This window comes from Silene latifolia, chromosome 9 (genome assembly GCF_048544455.1).
Source record: "Silene latifolia isolate original U9 population chromosome 9, ASM4854445v1, whole genome shotgun sequence".
NCBI lineage: Eukaryota > Viridiplantae > Streptophyta > Magnoliopsida > Caryophyllales > Caryophyllaceae > Silene > Silene latifolia.
In genome coordinates, this window is record NC_133534.1 from 2,899,059 (window position 1) to 2,919,293 (window position 20,235).

A 20,235-nucleotide genomic window follows, 5' to 3' on the forward strand; every position below is an offset into this window, starting at 1 on the left:
ATAAAAAACTGATGCGAAGTTAACTTTGGATTGAAACACCAGTACAAACCCGACTTCACAAGACAGATAATTAATATCAGTTGCTTGAATCAAAAGCGGCTCCAAAGGCGACATGGCTAATTACATACTATTTAACACGATACCTGAACAGGTTCCTAATTTATTTAAATAGCATACCTACACGCTACATGCTGCTAACATGACAGTTGTGAAGCTGAAGGCAATGACACCATAGAAATAAATCACCCAGCCTGCACATCCTAGTTACCCTCGGCTTTCACATCCATGCCACATGCAGCGTCTTCTTCCATACCAGATTCAGATACTTCACTTGATACCTGGAGAAAGTACAAGTGTGTCTAGTCACGTAAAATGGATTTGACTCAAACCACGCACGCGTATTAATGTAGTTACCAATTATTTGCGCCTAACAGTAACTTGTCAAGTTTACATTCTCATGATTGAGACCATGCTTGTCTATGTTCTTAGAGACGGGAAATTATAAATCAATGGTCAGAGGTAAATCCATTTCCTTGAGAATCCAAACAATTACACCAAAATTCCTATTCCTATTACGAAGTGGGAAACTCAGCCAGTTAGTAACCTCAACCGAACAGACAAAAAATATCACTATGGTGGTCCATGAAAGTGATGGAGACAGACAAAAGAGGGCGAGAGGTCATAGACGTAAAATATGTTCAGAGAATTCTAAAAAGAAAAAAAAGGTAAAAATCAGGCACAATCAACCATTCTATTTCACCATGCACGCGTGGAGACTAAGAGGAAAAATCCTAGATAATCTCCAACACATACTCCAATGATAAAAAGTCATGTTTAAAAAACCATCAGGAACAACCACAAACGAGAAGTACGTCAAGGCAGAAGCCAAACCTTCTCAAGCATGGACTTGAGCTCAACATGTAGCTTCTTCACTTCTCTGTTTCCTGGTTCCAACTTCAGCCCAAGCTCGATATCCTCCAAAGCTCCTTTGAGATTACCAAGCCCTTTTCTAGCCAGTCCTCGGCGCCAATACACCTTGAACTGGTTGGCATCAAACTTCAAGGACTCAGTACAGTCATTCTCTGCCTCTTCATAGTTGTCAACCTTCAGATATGCCATAGCCCTATTTGCAAAACTCGCTGCGTTTGGAGACACATCGATGCTGATAGAGTAGCATTCTATGGCTTTGATAAACTTCTGCTTCTTGAAACATTCATTTCCTTCTTCTTTTGTATAAGCCGCATCTGCAATTTTCGACACATTCTACTAATCATTATCCACCAAGCTCTTGTAAGGGTAGTCATAATCACATGGCTTTTTTCCCGATGAATGTTGAGATACTATTTAAAAGAAAAAGGGCTATCACTTCAAACACCTATCCCTGACTCAAATAAACCATACTCTTTATACCTAAATCCAAGAAATGGCTACATAACGGACACTAGGAAATATAATTCGTTGTATAGTTCAGTAAGTGGTTAGTTGGCAACCTATGCAGATTGCCAAACATTAGCAATTTAGCATAATAGAGTAATGTTTAGAATGCCAAAAATATACGGAATAGAAGTGTAAGACAGAATAAAACAATTTTAGAGGAGCGAGGCTGTCTAAATTGCGAAATGGTCAGCCTTTCGTACGATCATCCCCTAGAGCTATTTTCGTAATAAAAGTTCAAAATTGAACATCTAGAAACTAGAAAGAACGAATATACTATACCAACATCCATCATCCTTCCAAATATCAATGGAGAATGCCAACTTAAGAACAATTTAAATTTAGAAGGGATATGCTATACCAACATCCATCATACAACAACATCAGAGCCTTAATCCCAAAATGATTTAGGGTCGGCTGACATGAATCATCCTTTAGAACCGCGCATGGGTGAACGCACACCTCAAAATGCGAACAAAATACCAACATCCATCATCCTTTAAAATATTAATCCAAAACACCAACTTAAGCCTACATTAGGCTCAACACTTTCGCTTAGACACCGTACCATGTGTCCGACACAAAATAACTCTACACACTTTATTTTAACCCAAAAACATCCAATTTTTCACAAAACAGGAGTGTCCAACATTTGCAGTAGAGTAGGCAAACAATAGAATTAATCCAATCATAGTTACTATTCAACCCATAACGACTTCACTCAATAGAGTTCATTAACAGAACAATCACAATGTAAAAAACATTAAGCAAACGATAAAAACAGTTAAATAGGAACTAGTGGCCACATACACAGACGCTTCAGATGGTTCGGAATTGGCGAAGGCCACTTTGGCAGTACAAATGGAACTACATTTTGTTTTGGAGTAAAAACATCAACAGTCCCAATCATTTGAGTACGAAGATTAAACGAAAAGATAAAATCCCCCGTTTCAAAATACGCAACATCAGCATCAAAAGGATCAACAAAACAAGGCTTAGGCATCTTACTACCAGTCTCACAACTCAAAAACCTTTCGACATTTTCCCTCGAAACATTATACATCAAACTCCACTCATCACCACCCTCATAATTCTTCAACCTCCAACAATTTAAAACACATTGTCCCTCCTTAAAAACCTCCATAAACTGAATAAACCCGCCTCCGCCACCAACCCACCTATCACCCTCCAACCCAGGCTTATTAACCGGTACTGGAATAAACCGACACACGGCCATCTCATATCTCTCCACACTCGCAAAATAATCATTATCTTTAACATCCCAAGTAATCAAACCAGCACTCAAATCAACCCAAAACAATTTCCCTTCAAACTCAAACGACACGTCACCACTCCAAGAATGCGACCCCAACATATAATTCGCGCTCTTTTCGACCCATTTACCCGTATCCGACACAAAACACAACAAAATCCCATAATTTGACTCAATCGTCGGTCGATACTCAACCGCCATAAACCTAGTTACCAGACCAGATTCCGGGTCAACCCGGGAAGTGAACCCAATATGTGACTGGTTGTTAATCGTACAATTATCCGGCTTCGAGAGCCCAACCCATTCACTCGTAATCGGGTTAACTACAAACAAACATTCCTCCATGATTACATATGCCAACTCATTCGGATTAAACCTAAGCTGTGTACGCGGATGGTGAGCCGTCAGGGAAAACAATATCAACCCGTTACTGGTTTGGAGTATTTGAGTCGAAATCGTCGGGTCAGTAGTTAATTTCTCAGTGTTTATGGTGCAAGTAGAGATTTTTGGGGGATCAACAAGTTGGAACTGAGTTGGGTGAGCCGACTCGGGAACGAGTTGGGGGTTTCGGTCGGGGATTTCCCAGTCTGGAACGAATTGGGGGTTTAGGTCGAGGATGACCCAGGAAGATGGACGAGAAACGTACAAGGGAAGGAATTTGGGGTCGGAAATTATGGAATTGAAACGTTTCGAAACGGATTTGAAACGGCATAAGGGTTTCGATGGGATTCGGGTAAGGATTTCGATAATTAATTCTTTGGATAATCGATCAAATACAGATACAGATTCGTTTGATTCTTCGGCGTGGTAAGACATTTTTTCAGGTGAATTTTGTTGCAGTAAGATTTGGGGATTTTTTCTAGGGTTAGGGTTTGAGTAGGGTTTATCAATTGTGAATTGTTGTGAACTTTGTGAGGGAAGAAACTAGAAAGTAATGTGTGTTAAATTGAAGCGGTGGTGACGGAAATGTCGTACTTGAAAAAAAAAATTAGGGATTTTCTCATGTGTACCCTTGTGCTTTTAGAATTTCTCGCATATACCCCTTTCTTCTTTTAATCCCCATTTGTACCCTTGTATTTCTCACTCAGTCTCAAATGTAGTCTTACTATCTTTTTCCGTTAGAATGTCAAATGACTCCGTTAGTTTGGCTCCTCACTAGTCATTAAAGCACCACCTTCTTCGCTTCAATTCATCTTCTTATTCTAGATTCTATTTTTGAGACATTAGAAAATGGCCACAAAAACATACAATCCCATTGCTGTTCAATCTAAAACCACTTAAAATGCTTAATTTACGTAATTGGAGAACAAATAAACAAGAAAAAACTAACAGAATTGCAGCTATAAATGACGTTTTAGCTTTTGCTAATTCAATATACTCTGTTTGCTAATGAAAGCTAATTCATATACTCTAATTCCAAACAATTAATCAACAATGACACCATTTTCAAAGCCTTTGCTGATGAAAGCTTCATTCCATAGTTCATTCACCTTTTGATTTATCAGGGTTTCTTCTGTTATTTAATTCTCATACGGAACTATGGGGTTCGCAATTGACGCTGCTGCTGGTTTGTCCGTTGCATAGGAAGCCCCGTGCTCGACCATGGTGGTTCAGTCATCAGTGGAAAGAGCGCGGTGGTGAATGCGAGAATGAGCAGGTAATGTGGGTTACTCGATTACGCTGGTGTTTCGAATAGTTGTTGGCAAATCACGGAGGTCTACAGCGGAGTTAGGTTAAGAACGGAACCGTGGTGAATGATGATGTTAATGGAGAAGCCTGTCAGATGATTTGCGGCGAGTTGTAGCGGAGTTCGGTTCCGAGATGAAGAACACGAATTGCTGGAAGTGAGCAGGAGTACGTGATGTGTGGTCTTGCTGTTGACAGGTGACGGGTGAACTTGGTCGAAAGGTGGATGTGGTGGATGATTAGTACGGTGCCCTTGATAATTTAGTAGTAAAATGGGTGTAAATGGTGAAAGGGGTAAAGTGAATATGGTGGATGTTTACGGTAAACGAAGATCAAAGAAGATGAATTATGTGCAGGGAAGGTGACTAAACACCAACTAACGGAAAAGATAGTAAGGCTACAGTTGGGAATGAGTTTGAAATATAGGGGTATAAGTGGGGATTAAAAAAAAAGAAGGGGTATATATGAAAAACTCCAAAAATATAGGGGTACAAATGAGAAAAACCCAAAAAGTTAATATATGGGAGGTTTTGAGTGAGCGATAAATTAGGAGAGTTATTATAAATTATCGACGATAATTGTTTGGGAGGTTGAAAATATTTAGGTTGGGTCAAAGTTTTAGCTAGTGAAAATTTCATTTATACATAGAGAGTCTTATACCGATTAATAATGATTAAGATGTTTTATGAGCGATGGGATGAACAAAAAAAAATCAAACGAATTACCAAAATGTGTGACCAGCGGCGGAGCTATTAAGCATCATGGGTGGCAGTCGCTGCCCAATTCCCAAACCCAAAATGGACCAGGAAAGTTACTATGGTTAATATACAACTAGTATAGATCTTGCGCGAATGCGCAGTTTTAGATAGGAATATTAAAGAAATAATAATTATAAAACTTATATTTAACTCAATTTGAAATTTGTATTAATCGATAGAAAAAGGGAAAGTTCTGCATAATCCAGATGTAAATATAATACGATGAAAGCCCAATTACAAATATGATATAATAAAAACTCAATTACAGATATGATATAATAAAAGCTCGATTATAGCCAAATTCATTTAGGCGTAAAATTTTTGGAGAACTCTTATTCTTTTAGTTAAGGGGGATTAAGCGCATATAGTTAGCACATGCAATCAGGGTTCGAATCTCTCTATGAAAGTTGCAAAAAAAGAAATTGCCTTTTCATCGATTGTCTATCAGTTTTACTGTATTTTTTTTTTTTTTTTGAAAAGCGGGCTTACCTTCTATCATTATCAGCAACAATAACCCGAGTGTCTACATTGTCAAGAAATCGACCTTCCCAAACTTTTCTACCAGATTGTAAACCAACAAAATGAGCTAAATCATGTGCACATTGCGAAAATTGACGCCGAATCAAAGAACATACAATGCTATCAAAACTAGAGCTAATAAGACGAATTTCTTCAATAATTAAAAACAAGTAGCTTCTTCCCTTCCTTTTGCTTTGCAGGATCTCGATTAAAATTTGCTATCACTCTCAACTACAATCCTACGGTGGCCTCTTCTCGCAGCCTTTTTGACCCCCTCCAATATCGCTTCTACCTCCGCTTCTGCAACCTCCACCAGCTCTCGTCGCCTCTCAGCCATAGCCCAAACCTCGCCACCTTCTGCATCCTTACACGCCACCCCTAGTCCGAGACCCCACCCTTCCTTGACTCCAGCATTACATGTGATCCGCATCCAATCCTCCTCCAGTCTTCCACCCACTCGATTGCCCTCCCCTCCTCCACGTCCTTGCGCAGCTTGCACGCATCCCATGCCAACATCTTCCACTTCCTCCAACTCATTAGTGAGCTCGTCTACCCGCCTAATAACCACCTGCACATCGACCCTTCTCCCTTCAAAAACCCATTTATTTCTAGCCTCCCAAATAGCCCAGCACCCTAACATGACCTTCCCTCGCTCCCCTACCTCTATCTCCCTCCACACATCTTTCACCCACTCCCTCACCCTCTCATGCCCTTCTTCCTTCTTAGTTTTACTATATTTTTAAGCAAGTTTGTGGTGTTAATCGTGAGTCTGTAATTTAGATATAAATATATGTTATGGTTTTTTTTGTGCGCTAATTTAGATATATAGTAGGGTCAATTGATAAAAACACCCACTAAAACTTTAAAATTACACCCCTTTATGTTTTTTTTTTTACAAAATTACACCTATAAACTACCATTTCCTTAAAATTTGATACCAATTCTAACTCCGGCAGCAAATAATGAATTTTTCGGTGAAATAATGTAAAATTTCTTTAAATTCTAGTATAAGTTTCCTGTCATACCCTTCATCTAAATGACTAACCTATTCCCTATTATATATTTACTCATTTGTTTCTATTTTTACACTCTCATCCTTCTCTCTCATTGTTCTTCATTTTCAATGAATTTTTCCCCACAATTTCAACCATTCCTGAAACTAAATTAGGGTTTAAGTTTTTGATGTAATAAACAGCTAAATGTACTAGTTTTTAATCAATGAATTACGTAGTTAGGCACGTGGTTTACACTTTTAGTGGATTAAGACCAACCACACAATAATTTGGAGATCAATATCATTTAAATTTCAAACTATACGCATGAAAACCGGTAATTGGTAAAGTTACCATTTAAATTTTCAGAGGGAGATATGAAAGCATGATACAATTAAGGGGATAGAGAAAAATACATCAATTTCTTCCGTAAAAAAGAGAGATTGTGCACCAATCAGAGCTCCTTGTTATTGATTTTGGTTGATTTAAGATGATTTTGTCTGATTTGAGATGAAAGACATTGAATTAATTTAGGGTAAAATTTAGGGACTTAATCTAGTTTTAGTTTGGGGACGGTGAGAAATGACTATAAAAAAATCAAAGGGGTAAATGATAAGGTATTAAGGTGTATATAAGTCAGGGGCAAAATGGTCAGTTTATAATTTGTTTAGCCAGATATCAAATTTTAAGGAAATGGTAGTTTCTAGTTTATGGGTGTAATTTTGTAGAAAAAACATAAAGGGTGTAATTTTGAAATTTTGATACATAAAGGGATGTTTTTGTCAATTGACCTTATACCTTAACATGCATAAGGTGTAGAATTAAACTTCCAACGGAATTATTATACTCCATTAATTCCTCCAATCAGCTAAAGATAAAAATAAAATTCATCCAATTAGGTGAAAAATGCAATCCCGAAAAGTTCTTATAACTATAAAACCGTCTTACACAAAAACCACTCCACCGCTAAGGGAAAGACACACTTTGCCTCCAAAAGTCCCGATCATTAAGTGGCACAAGACTCTCCATGAAAGCAGAATAACTGCTTTCGGATTACAAATCACCACCTAAAATGGATGTTGTGTCAAGAATTGAAGTATCAAGAAGTATTAACCGGCGGCTACTTCACGCTCTGAGAAGTGCATATATATGGCAAAACGAGTTATTCCGTTTTAGCTCCTTGAAACAACTCAAAACGGTAAAACAACACACTGAGTTACACAAAAACATAAAAAACTGATGCGAAGTTAACTTTGGATTGAAACAAAACACCAGTACAAACCCGACTTCACAAGACGGATAATTAACATCAGTTGCTTGCATCAAAAGCGGCTCCAAAGGCGACATGGCTAATTATATACAGTACTATTTAACACGATAAGTGAACAGATTCCTAATTTATTTAAATAGCATACCTACAGGCTACATGCTGCTAACATCACAGTTACCCTCGGCTTTCACATCCATGCCACATGCAGCGTCTTCTTCCATACCAGATTCAGATACTTCACTTGACTCCTGCAGAAAGTACAAGTGTGTCTAGTCACGTAAAATGGATTTGACTCAAACCATGCACGCGTATTAATGTAGTTACCAATTATTTGCGCCTAACAGTAACTTGTCAAGTTTACATTCTCAAGATTGAGACCATGCTTGTCTATGTTCTTAGAGACGGGAAATTATAAATCAATGGTCAATCAACAAGCAACAACCATCAGAGGTAAATCCACTTCCTTGGGAATCGAAACAATTACACCGAAATTCCTATTCCTATTACGAAGTGGGAAACTCAGCCAGTTAGTAACCTCAACCGAACAGACAAATAATATCACTATGGTGGTCCATGAAAGCGATGGAGACAGACAAAAGAGGGTGAGAGGTCATAGACGTAAAATATGTTCAGAGAATTCTAAAAAGAAAAAAAAGGTAAAAATCAGGCATAATCAACCATCCTGTTTCACCATGCACGCGTGCAGACTAAGAGGATAAATCCTAGATAATCTCCAACACATACTCCAATAATAAAAAGTCATGTTTAAAAAACCACAAACGAGAAGTACGTCAAGGAAGAAGCCAAACCTTCTCAAGCATGGACTTGAGCTCAACATGTAGCTTCTTCACTTCTCTGTTTCCTGGTTCCAACTTCAGCCCAAGCTCGATATCCTCCAAAGCTCCTTTCAGATTACCAAGCCCTTTTCTAGCCAGTCCTCGGCGCCAATACACCTTGAACTGGTTGGCATCAAACTTCAAGGACTCAGTACAGTCATTCTCTGCCTCTTGATAGTTGTCATCCTTCAGATATGCCATAGCCCTATTTGCAAAACTCGCTGCGTTTGGAGACACATCGATGCTGATAGAGTAGCATTCTATGGCTTTGATGAACTTTTGCTTCTTGAAATATTCATTTCCTTCTTCTTTTGCATAAGCCGCATCTGCAATAGCCAATAACGTGAACATGACTAAAGTATTGAATAAAAGATGTTGGTTGAACCAAGTTGAAAAATAGAACAGGAAAGTTACAGGCACACAATTTTCGACACATTCTACTAATCATTATCCACCAAGCTCGTTTCCTGATGAATGTTGAGATACTATTTAAAAGAAAAGGGCCATCACTTCAAACACCTGTCCCTGACTCAAATAAACCACTCTCTTTATACCTAAATCCAAGAAATGGCTACATAACGGACACTAGGAAATATAATTTGTTCAGTAAGTGGTTAGTTGGCAACCTATGCAGATTACCAAACATTAGCATAATAGAGTAATGTTTAAAATGCCAAAAATATACGGAATAGAAGTGTAAGACAGAATAAAACAATTTTAGAGGAGCGAGACTGTCTAAATTGCGAAATGGTCAGCCTTTCGTACAATCATCCCCTAGAGCTATTTTCATAATAAAAGTTCAAAATTGAACATCTAGAAACTAGAAAGAACGGATATACTATACCAACATCCATCATCCTTCAAAATATCAATGGAGAATGCCAACTTAAGAACAATTTAAATTTAGAAGGGATATGCTATACCAACATACATCATCCTTTAAAATATTAATTCCGAACACCAACTTAAGCCTACATTAGGCGCAACACTTTCACTTAGACAGCGTACCCTGTGTCCGACACAAAACAACTCTACACAAAACAGGAGTGTCCAACATTTGCAGTAGAGTAGGCCAACAATAGAAATAATCCAACCATAGTTATTATTCAACTCATAACGACTTCACTCAATAGAGTTCATTAACCAAACAATCACAATGTAAAAAAAACATTAAGCAAACGATAAAAACAGTTAAATAGGAACTAGTGGCCACATACACAGACGCTTCAGATGGTTCGGAATTGGCGAAGGCCACTTTGGCAGTACAAATGGAACTACATTTTGTTTTGTAGTAAAAACATCAACAGCCCCAATCATTTGAGTACGAAGATTAAACGAAAAGATAAAATCCCCCGTTTCAAAATACGCAACATCAGCATCAAAAGGATCAACAAAACAAGGCTTAGGCATCTTACTACCAGTCTCACAACTCAAAAACCTTTCGACATTTTCCCTCGAAACATTATAAATCAAACTCCACTCATCACCACACTCATAATTCTTCAACCTCCAACAATTTAAAACACATTGTCCCTCCTTAAAAACCTCCATAAACTGAATAAACCCGCCTCCGCCACCAACCCACCTCTCACCCTCCAACCCAGACGTAATAACCGGTACTGGAATAAACCGACACACGGCTATCTCATAACTCTTCACACTCGCAAAATAATCATTATCCTTAACATCCCAAGTAATCAAACCAGTACTCAAATCAACCCAAAACAATTTCCCTTCAAACTCAAACGACCCATCAGACTTCCAAGACCGCGAATCGAACATAGAATTCGCGGTCTTCTCGACCCATTTACCCGTATCCGACACAAAACACAACAAAGTCTCATACATTGACTCGATCGCCGGTCGATACTCGACAGCCATAAACCTAGTTACCAGACCAGATACCGGGTCAACCCGGGTAGTGAACCCAACATGTGGCCGGGGACTAAGCTTACAATTTTCCGGCTTCGAGAGCCCAACCCATTCACTCGTAATCGGGTTAACTACAAACAAACATTCCTCCATGATTACATACGCCAACATATTCGGATTAAACCTAAGCTGTGTACGCGGATGGTGAACCATCATGGAAAACAGTATCAACCCGTTACTGGTTTGGAGTATTTGAGTCCAAAGAGTCGGGTCAGGAGTTAATTTCTTAGGGTTTATGGTGCAAGTAGAGATTTTTGGGGGATCAACAAGTTGGAACTGAGTTGGGTGAGCCGACTCGGGAACGAGTTGGGGGTTTCGGTCGAGGATGAACCAGGAAGATGGAAGAGAAACGCGAGAAACGTACAAGGGAAGGAATTTGGGGTCGGAAATTATGGAATTGAAACGTTTCGAAACGGATTTGAAACGGCATAAGGGTTTCGATGGGATTCGGGTAAGGATTTCGATAATTAATTCTTTGGATAATCGATTAAATACAGATACAGATTCGTTTGATTCTTCGGCGTGGTAAGACATTTTTTCAGGTGAATTCTGTTGGTGTAAGATTTGGGGATTTTTTCTAGGGTTAGGGTTTGAGTAGGGTTTATCAATTGTGAATTGTTAAATTTCAGGTTGTCAACTTTGTGTAGGAAGAAACTTGAAAGTAATGTGTGTTAAATTGGGCTAGTTTTGTCGATTTTGGGCTCTTAGTTAAGACGGTCACTATTTATCTTGGGCTCTTAGTTAAGACGGTCACTGTTTAGCTTACTAAAGAAACATGGGAGCTTAAAATCAGCAATTACGGTTATGATGTAACTTGTAAAATAGTCTCCGCATATAGGGAAAGTCTTGTGCCACTCAATGATTGTGTACTTGGTAAAAACGCTTTTCCCTTGCTTTTTCTTCTTGAACGCATCCATTACTTGCAAACAATCACTCTCGAGAATAACATTAACATGAAATTTGAATCCGTATATAATAAGGAAACTATTCGTAATCATAAGCGACGAATCCGTGTATAATAAGGAAATAATTTCCATAAAGACAACAATTTAGGAAATTTGCTGACATAGGAGTAACAGGACACACAAAGAATAATGCAAACGAGATACTCTGTATATTAACTAGGTAAAAGCTCTAACAACAATAAAACCGTCTTAGACAAGAATTACTGCATTACCAAGGACGCTCATCACTTTGATCCCAAAAGTCCCGATCATTGAGTGGCACAAGACTTTCCCTATATGCGGAGACTATTTTACAAGTTACATCATAACCGTAATTGCTGATTTTAAGCTCCCATGTTTCTTTAGTAAGCTCCAAGGTTTCTTTCGTATTAGGGTCACATAAGACTAAGCAATTTGGAGAATCAAATAACACCAAGTTATTATCCACGCTATAATGACCAATTGGTTTCCAAACCCGACGGTCGAGTTGTACCTTTAATTCCTTATTCCAAGTCGTACCCTTTAACGTCCATATATCAAACGTACACTCCTCTTTATAAAGCGCAACCAAGGCAATTAAACCATTATATACCATAAGACACTCGGAATAGGACATTTCTTCTTTGATAATGATATCGGGTAGTATGATTTCTTGGCACTCTTCCGTAGCCAAGTCGATAGAAAAAATCACATCATGTTTGATAGCGTATTCTTTATATGATCCTAGCCAATAGAAACTTCTATTCACAAAAGTATGACATGAAGAATTATCCGGAGGAATGTAGAAGCGTTTTGATAAATCTCCCAAGTATTTCCAAGAGTCTGTCCTTAACGAGTAAATCCTGATCGAAAGAAAGTATTCCAAAAAGGATTTACATCCGTACTCATCAGTCAAATTCAAACACTCAAGGCGGCAGCCATTAATAATAACCACCTTGTAATCAACAGTCATCGGATCAAATCCAAAACCATAAACTTCGTTATAAACAGACTTTGTATTTGTATTCATATAAGATGAAATATTACGTTTCATAATCTTCGGGGGTAAATTTTTGATCTCATAGAGTGCCGGATTCCACAAACAACGTGAACCAATATCTTCATCCAACCAAGGATTCCACAAATAATATATCCCATAACAAGGGCCACAAATATTGTAATGATATGCTGGTGCATCTTTTAATGAAATAGTGTCATGGATCGTGTTACTCTCGTCACTTTCACCGTGCCACAACAATTGAGGCTCAACCTCACCGGCTTGTGTTACGACAAATCGTGCAATGAAACAATTGGTACGACGAACATAGTTATGCTTAAGATGCATGGATATAATAAAATAAGGACTTTTGATGATTTTATACCATGATTTGCTTACACTTTTGAATTGTAACAAAGACTTTACGGGTAACCATGATAGAATTTCGATAACCAAATTTTCAGGAAGATGAGCTAACATTTTTTTTTGAATGTTTACATATAATCAGACGTTTTTGTACTTTATATAGAGGCCGACCCTGCATCTCAGGTCAACCCCTAATTTCGCTTGAAGTACAAGTCAAAGTTAAACCCTAATATTTTCTTTATATAAATTTCGGAATATGAGTATTTTTTATTCAAAATATGGATATTAGAGGATCTTCTCCGGGTAATATTCGGAAACGAAAATTAGAAAGTATACAAATTCGAAACTGAAACTCGGTATCACCTGGTGCTATTCTAATAAAACTCGGTATCACTTGGTGCAATATTATGAGTTCAAATTTTTTATTAATATATAAAGTTTATTTTGGTACTTATTTATGATTTTCTCGTCTTCAATTTTTTTCCCTAACCAATAGTAACTTGTATTAACAAAAGCGTAACATGTATTATCACGAACATATATAGTAACTTTTGTTTAGCGAGTAGATGAAAATTAGAAAGTACCCTTAAGGGAAAGACAGTTTGCCTCCAAAAGTCCCGATCATTAATTAAGTGGCACAAGACTCTCCTTGTACGCGGAGACTATCCTACAAGTTGTAGGGTCGCGTTCATATGCGGGCACTTTAAGCTCTGACGTTTCTTCCGTATCAGGGTAAATATAAGATTATCATAGAATTTTGACCGAAAAATAACACAATTATTTTGACGTGTTTTGTCACTACGAATGTAGTAGGGTTTTGATAAATCTCCCGAGTATTTCCAAGAGTCCGTCCTTAATGAGTAAATCATGATCGAAAGAGAGGGTAATCCATTAAGAATTCCCATCCGCACACATTATTAGTCGTTGTTCCATATCCTTTAATAACAATCACCTTGTAATCCTCAGTCACCGGATCAAGTCCAAAACTAGAAGATTATGTATAATACTTCATATTAGATGAAATATTAGGTTTCATAGTCATCGGTGGTAAGTTTTTCAACTTATAGAGTGCCGGATTCCACAAGCGATGTGATTCCCATCCGCACACATTATTAGTCGTAGAATTTCAATAATCAAATTTTCGGGAAGTTGATCTAATATTTTTTTCAATGGAAAAATAGGGAAATACTTACTTATGGTTAAACGTTTATATGTACTTTATTTATAGAGGCGACGCCCTACTTCGCATGTCAAACTCAAACCCTAAGTTAGCGTGGGATACAAGTCAAAACTAAACAATAAATAAAAACAATTTAGGAAATTATTGAAGTTACTCTCATGTGATACGGATTCAAATAGGTGCAAAATGCAAACGATTGATATTATATTAACTATGTAAAGCGCCGACAACAAATCAACGATAAAACCGTCTTAGACAAGAATTCCTATATGTTCATCATTTTGACAAAGTTAAAGGGCTTAATATAAACTATGATACTCGTAACTTATAAACCATCTAACAATCCTGATAAATGAGCGATAATTAAGTCATCGCGTACAACTCAGGTCAATTTAGGTTTATGTTATTTTGAGTATTGCGATATTTGAGTCGGATGATCATCTCGTGACACGCTACCCCTAAGGTATAGAAAACGAGTTGCTTTATATAAAAATATAAGCACGGTGAGAATAAGTGTTAGCTCAAGTGGTAAAAGCTCTCTTACTCCAACTATGAATTAGGGTGTTCGATTCTCATTCGCGACATAAATGCGCTTATTTGAACCAAAAATAAATAAATACAAATATAAGCTTGTAACTAAGGAGTACGGAATATATAAAAGGAAAATGAGACGGGTATATATAATTCAACTTCTATTATACTCCAATGAGCTGAAGATAAAATTCACCAAATATGTGCAAAATGCAAACAAGTGATATTAACTAGGTAAAAGCTCTAACAATAATATTACCGTCTTAGACAAGAATTTTTCGATGTTCATCACTTTGATCCCAAAAGTCCCGGTCATTAAGTGGCACAAGACTTTCCTTGTACGCGGAGACTATTTTACAAGTTCCATCCTTTACACGCACTTTAAGCACTGACGTTTTTTTCGTATTAGGGTCACATAAGATTAAACATTTTTGACTACTAACCAATACCACCAAGTTATTATCCACGTTATAATGACCAACAACTTTCCAAACCGAACAATCGAGTTCTATTGTTAATTCCTTACTCCAAGTCGTACCCTTCAACGTCCATATATCAAAGTTACGCTCCTTTTTGTAAAGCGCAACCAAGGCAATTGAACCATTATATACCATAAGACGCTCAAAATACGTGCCATACGACATTTCTCCTTTGATACTGATATCGGGTAGTTTGATTTCTTGGCACTCTTCTGTGGCCAAGTCGATAGCAATAATCACATCGTGTTTAAAAGGGTCTGATTCATATGATCCTAGCCAATAGAAACTTCTATTCACAAAAGTATGACATGAATTCGCATAAGGGATGTAGAAGCGCTTTGATAAATCTCCCGAGTATTTCCAAGAGTCTGTCTTTAACGAGTAAATCATGATCGAAAGAGGGTAATCCAAAAATATTCTAATTCCGAACTGATCAGTCGAATTCGAGTACCCCTTAATTGCGACCACCTTGTAATCCTGAGTCGCCGGATCAAACCCAAAACCACAAACTTCGTTATAATAATTCATATTAATATTAGGTTTCATAATCATCGGGGGTAACTCTTTGATCTCATTGAGTGCCGGATTCCACAAACGTCGTAAACTGTACTCATCCCACCAAGGATCCGACAAATAATATATCCCGTAACAAGGGCCACAAATATCGCAATTATATGGCGGTTTAGATTGTAATGTATAATAGTTATGGACCGTATTACTCTCGTCTTTTTCACCGTGCCAAATCAATTCAGGCTCAAGCTCACCGGCTGGTGTTACTTGAAATTGTGCAATGAAACAATTATTGGTACGACGAACATAGTTATGCTTAAGATGCATGGATATCAAATACAGACTTTTGATGATTTTATACCATGATTTGCTAACACTTTTGGATCGTAACAAAGATTTTACCGGTAACCATGATAGAATTTCAATAATCAAATTTTCGGGAAGATTTTCTAACATTTTATTTCAATGGAAAAATAGGGAAATATTTAGTTATGATGATTAAACGTTTACCTACTTTATTTATAGAGGCGACGCTTGCATCACATGTCCAACTCAAACCCTAAGTTAGCTTGAGATACAAGTCAAAACTGAACAAATTTAAGGCAGAGGATTTGGCATAATATAATATAATATAATATTTTCTTAATATAAATTCAAAAGATACCAACGTGAATTCGTGATATATATCCATATAGGAGAAGTTTATAGGATAAATTAGAAATTACTCTCTTTTAAATTCTAGTTTCCTAAAATTATATCATTATATTTTTTCCTAAAATTACTCTCATTATACACTTTGATCAAAAAATTGCATCTGTCTTTTTTTGAACTTTTACCGTCATTTGTCTACTACGAAGTACATGAATATAAAAAAATCAGTCAAAAAATAGACAAAATAAGTCACCTAAATTGATTTAAAAAAAAAAGTTCTTTTATAGGTAGTAATTTTAAAAAATTAGATTTTAAAAGAGAGTAATATTCATAATGGAAAATAAGAGAGTACCAACCTCTCACAATTAGGTAACGAAGTTTAGATTATGTCATCCAGTTTGTCAAATTATTATCGGAATTTCAATACAGAAATTAGGTCGTAGAATTGAAAATCAAATTGTATCAAAACACGTCGCCACCCTTGCCAAATAACCACCATGTATAAATAACGTAGATGTTAGAAAAATCGAGTATACTAAAGAGACCCAATTATATAAATATTTATGCACTACGTAATTATTAAAAGGAACCTAATTACGTATAATGACTTATCTGTATATTAACTGGCCGTATAAAACTGTTTTATTTAAGAATTACTCCAAAAGTCCCGATCATTAAGTGGCACAAGACTTATCATGTACGCTGAGACTGTTTTACAAGTTATACCTAAGCGCAGTTCATGTAGCTCCGACGTTTCTTCTGTATTAGGGTCACATGAGATTAAACCATCAGGACTAGTAAATAACACCAGGTTATTATCCACGCAATAATGACCTAGTGGTTTCGAAACCCAATCACAATCAAGTTCAACCGTTAATTCCTTACTCCAAGTCGTACCCTTCAACGTCCATATATCAAACTCACACTCCTCTTTGTAAAGAGAAACCAACGCAATCGAACCATTATATACCATAAGACACTCGGAATACGTTTTATTAGACATTTCTCCTTTTATACTGATATGGGGTGTTCCGATTTCTTGGCACTCTTCTGTAGCCAAGTCGATAGCAATAATCACATCGTGTTTAATAGAGAATATTTCATATGATGCTAGCCAATAGAAACTTCTATTCGCAAAAGCGTAACATGAGTTCGCATAAGGAATGTAGTAGTGTTTTGATAAATCTCCCGAGTATTTCCAAGAGTCTGTTCTTAACGAGTAAATCATGATTGAATGAGGATAATCGATTAAGGATTCCCTTCCGTACCCATTACCAGTCGAAGAAGTAGCATATCCCTTAATAGCAACAACCTTGTAATCCACAGTCACCGGATCAAACCCAAAACCACAATATTCGTCATAATATATTATATTAGATGAAATATTAGGTTTCATAATCATCGGTGGTAATTTTTTGATGTCGTTAAGTGCCGGATTCCACAAACAACGTGGATCATTAATATAATTAGACATATCTGGCCAACAATGCCATAAATAATATATCCCATTACAAGGGCCACAAATATCATAATTAGAATATCGACTCCGATGTAAATCATATAATGTAGAAGACTTATGGATTTTTTTACCTTGGTCGCTTTCACCGTGCCATACCAAATAAGGGTCAAGCTCACCAGCTTGCGTTACGGTATATTGTGCAATAAAACGATTGGTAGGACGAGCATAGTTGTGCTTAAGATGCATGGATATAAAATACGGACTTTTGATAATTTTATACCATGATTTGCAAACATATTTGAACTCTAACAATGATAAAACGGGTAACCACGATAAAATTTCGATAATCAAACTTTCGGGAAGAGTATTAATTATTTTATGCATCCTTCAAACATCGGGAAAATTTCTTTTGTAAAAAGTCGTGTTGATATATCACGTATATATAGAGAGCAAACTATTCCTAATCTTGCTCAAACTAAGATAAGCTATATAATAAAGAAATAAATTTACCATAAAAAGATAAACAATTTAGGAAATAAATTTTTATGGCTTTTTCTAAAATTTGCCTTAGAGGTACAAGTTAATGGCAGTAAAAATAGGCTTCTTATTGACTGAGGTGTACGATAAAAACCAATTATATAGTAAATTTTAACGCAAACATAGAGCAATTGGCGAAAATAATGTGTAGGGAACCTAATGATGTCTCGGGTAATTCTACTCGAGAAATTCCTAGTTAATTACACACCTTGGCAATGAGAGCATTAGAATTGACAACAAACCAAACATAACTAAGCAGTATCTACTCGATAGAATTAGCCGTCTTATTGTCTGAGGTGTACGATAATGTTATTAAACAACGGAACGCCTCTTATATAATAAAATTGCAAGCGGACATGGAACAATTGGCGAAATTGAATGTGTAGGGATGCCAAATGATGTCTCGTCAATGAGAATATTAGAATTGACAACGCAACATTATAATAACTAAGTAGAATATGAGTCAGCGGAAAATTAGGCTTCGTATTGGCTAAGGTGTACGGTAATGTGATTAAACAAAAAAATACCTCTTACATAACAAAATTACAAGCGAACATGGAGCAATTGGCGAAATTGAATGCGTAGGGACGGCTAATGATGTCTCGCCAATAAGAATTGACGAATTCAAATTCACTGAACTTATAATTAAAAACATGAGGTATGAAATCATATACAGTAGCTGAAATCGGAAAAGATAAGAGTATACCATTTGACGGCATTGATAGGCGCACGGCGTTTACGAGGTGGTGGAGTTCGCAGGATCATTGATTGTTGTTTCTTAGCTAGGGTTTGCTGTTTTGTGAAAATGGTAGTGTTTTTGGTTTGGGAAGTGAATTTATGTTTAAATTGAAAGGCGCTAAGTAGCGGCGGAGCCAAGATTTGAATTTAGGGGCGAAAAATTTTAGCGGGGGTTAACGACTTTCATAAAGCACCCTCTAAAAAATTTCAAAAAATTTAATTAAAAACTTCGAAAATTTCATCCGCTAGGGGGGAGGGGGCGACCGCCTCTGCTAGTCCCCCTAGCTCCACCACTGACGCCAAGTTTAATACGGAGACGCTAAGTTGCTAATGGCAGTTGTTGGACGGAGCTTCGTGTTTGTCCACAGTGAAATTGACGCGACCAATTTATACGAGATCGGACCGTGTTACTTCAGAGATCACAATAATGTCATTTGAAGTGTACATATTAATATACATCGTGCATTATTGCTCAATGTATATATGGTATAAATAAAAATAATAATTTCTTCGCACAAATAATAATGTTCTCATATTATAAACGGGTTTTTTGTTACGAAGTTAATACATCAATTTATAATTTTGTTTTATACAGATGTATACGTGTCAACTCTGTCAAGTCATCTTCAAAAAGTAAAAATAATAGTAATCAAAATATTAGCAATTTATAGAATATTTTTTTTGATAATTCTTATTCTCTTACTATATGTGAATTGAACTAAATTAAACTTCATTTATTAAAATTGAATATGGTCTAAACCTCGACTACACATCAATAAGTAATACTACTAGTGGTAGTAAGTATCCGTTGTACAAGAGTTATAATATGATCTTAACCGTAGAGGAGGTTTTTATCAAGCGAACAAGTAGTGATCTACTGTAAATTTGAAGATTTAAACTAAAAACTTCAAAATATCCGTCGGGGGTGGGGGACTTGTCAGCTATAAAATGCACGAAGAAAGTCGAGTCACCCAATTTACTCAAAAACTAACAATACTCTGTTGTTTCGTTAACGGAGTTGTGTTATCGGCCGGAGCTGTGCATTTTGTGGCAACGGTCGTAGGTAATGTTGGTTAGTGTAATGGTGTTTTGTCGGCCGGAGGTAGTGACCAGTGATTGTAACAACGGGTACAGAGTGATTGTTTGTAGTGCCTGAATTTTTTA

The 20,235-nt window shown here is 36.8% G+C and overlaps 6 protein-coding genes across 6 annotated transcripts; all 6 read right to left on the bottom strand.

Annotated features, from left to right (window-relative positions):
* Window positions 1–5: 5 nt before the first annotated feature.
* On the bottom strand, window positions 6–3,759 carry LOC141598709 (putative F-box protein At3g23970). Its single transcript, XM_074418447.1, has 3 exons — window positions 2,245–3,759; window positions 892–1,244; window positions 6–338 (listed from the first exon to the last, which is right to left on the bottom strand). Exons 1-3 carry the CDS (start codon window positions 3,521–3,523, stop codon window positions 261–263), a joined length of 1,710 nt encoding a protein of 569 aa, XP_074274548.1. The 5' UTR covers window positions 3,524–3,759; the 3' UTR covers window positions 6–260.
* A 2,119-nt stretch (window positions 3,760–5,878) lies between these two features.
* On the bottom strand, window positions 5,879–6,310 carry LOC141600011 (uncharacterized). The gene has a single exon (XM_074420160.1). The coding sequence runs from the start codon at window positions 6,308–6,310 to the stop codon at window positions 5,879–5,881; it is 432 nt and encodes a 143-aa protein (XP_074276261.1).
* Window positions 6,311–7,891: 1,581 nt separating this feature from the next.
* Window positions 7,892–11,338, bottom strand: LOC141598710 (F-box protein At1g49990-like). Its single transcript, XM_074418448.1, has 3 exons — window positions 9,986–11,338; window positions 8,742–9,094; window positions 7,892–8,180 (listed from the first exon to the last, which is right to left on the bottom strand). The coding sequence occupies exons 1-3, from the start codon at window positions 11,232–11,234 to the stop codon at window positions 8,085–8,087; spliced, it is 1,698 nt and encodes a 565-aa protein (XP_074274549.1). The 5' UTR covers window positions 11,235–11,338; the 3' UTR covers window positions 7,892–8,084.
* Window positions 11,339–11,873: 535 nt separating this feature from the next.
* Window positions 11,874–12,968, bottom strand: LOC141600014 (F-box protein CPR1-like). Its single transcript, XM_074420162.1, has one exon. It carries the CDS (start codon window positions 12,966–12,968, stop codon window positions 11,874–11,876), a length of 1,095 nt encoding a protein of 364 aa, XP_074276263.1.
* A 1,992-nt stretch (window positions 12,969–14,960) lies between these two features.
* On the bottom strand, window positions 14,961–16,013 carry LOC141600017 (F-box protein CPR1-like). Its single transcript, XM_074420165.1, has one exon. The coding sequence runs from the start codon at window positions 16,011–16,013 to the stop codon at window positions 14,961–14,963; it is 1,053 nt and encodes a 350-aa protein (XP_074276266.1).
* A 970-nt stretch (window positions 16,014–16,983) lies between these two features.
* On the bottom strand, window positions 16,984–17,811 carry LOC141600018 (F-box protein CPR1-like). Its single transcript, XM_074420166.1, has one exon. The coding sequence runs from the start codon at window positions 17,809–17,811 to the stop codon at window positions 16,984–16,986; it is 828 nt and encodes a 275-aa protein (XP_074276267.1).
* Window positions 17,812–20,235: the final 2,424 nt, after the last annotated feature.

What these genes read in the sequence shown, in the direction of transcription:
- LOC141600014 (XM_074420162.1), bottom strand. Translation starts at nt 12,968, where the DNA reads ATGCATCTTAAGCATAACTATGTTCGTCGTACCAATTGTTTCATTGCA.
- LOC141600018 (XM_074420166.1), bottom strand. Translation starts at nt 17,811, where the DNA reads ATGTCTAATTATATTAATGATCCACGTTGTTTGTGGAATCCGGCACTT.
- LOC141598710 (XM_074418448.1), bottom strand. Translation starts at nt 11,234, where the DNA reads ATGTCTTACCACGCCGAAGAATCAAACGAATCTGTATCTGTATTTAAT. An exon ending in GAACCATCTGAAGCGTCTGT is followed by an intron (nt 9,095 to 9,985) that starts GTATGTGGCCAC and finishes TGGCTATTGCAG; the next exon opens with ATGCGGCTTATGCAAAAGAA. An exon ending in TCAAGTCCATGCTTGAGAAG is followed by an intron (nt 8,181 to 8,741) that starts GTTTGGCTTCTT and finishes TACTTTCTGCAG; the next exon opens with GAGTCAAGTGAAGTATCTGA.
- LOC141600017 (XM_074420165.1), bottom strand. Translation starts at nt 16,013, where the DNA reads ATGCATCTTAAGCATAACTATGTTCGTCGTACCAATAATTGTTTCATT.
- LOC141598709 (XM_074418447.1), bottom strand. Translation starts at nt 3,523, where the DNA reads ATGTCTTACCACGCCGAAGAATCAAACGAATCTGTATCTGTATTTGAT. An exon ending in GAACCATCTGAAGCGTCTGT is followed by an intron (nt 1,245 to 2,244) that starts GTATGTGGCCAC and finishes CGAAAATTGCAG; the next exon opens with ATGCGGCTTATACAAAAGAA. An exon ending in TCAAGTCCATGCTTGAGAAG is followed by an intron (nt 339 to 891) that starts GTTTGGCTTCTG and finishes TACTTTCTCCAG; the next exon opens with GTATCAAGTGAAGTATCTGA.
- LOC141600011 (XM_074420160.1), bottom strand. Translation starts at nt 6,310, where the DNA reads ATGTTAGGGTGCTGGGCTATTTGGGAGGCTAGAAATAAATGGGTTTTT.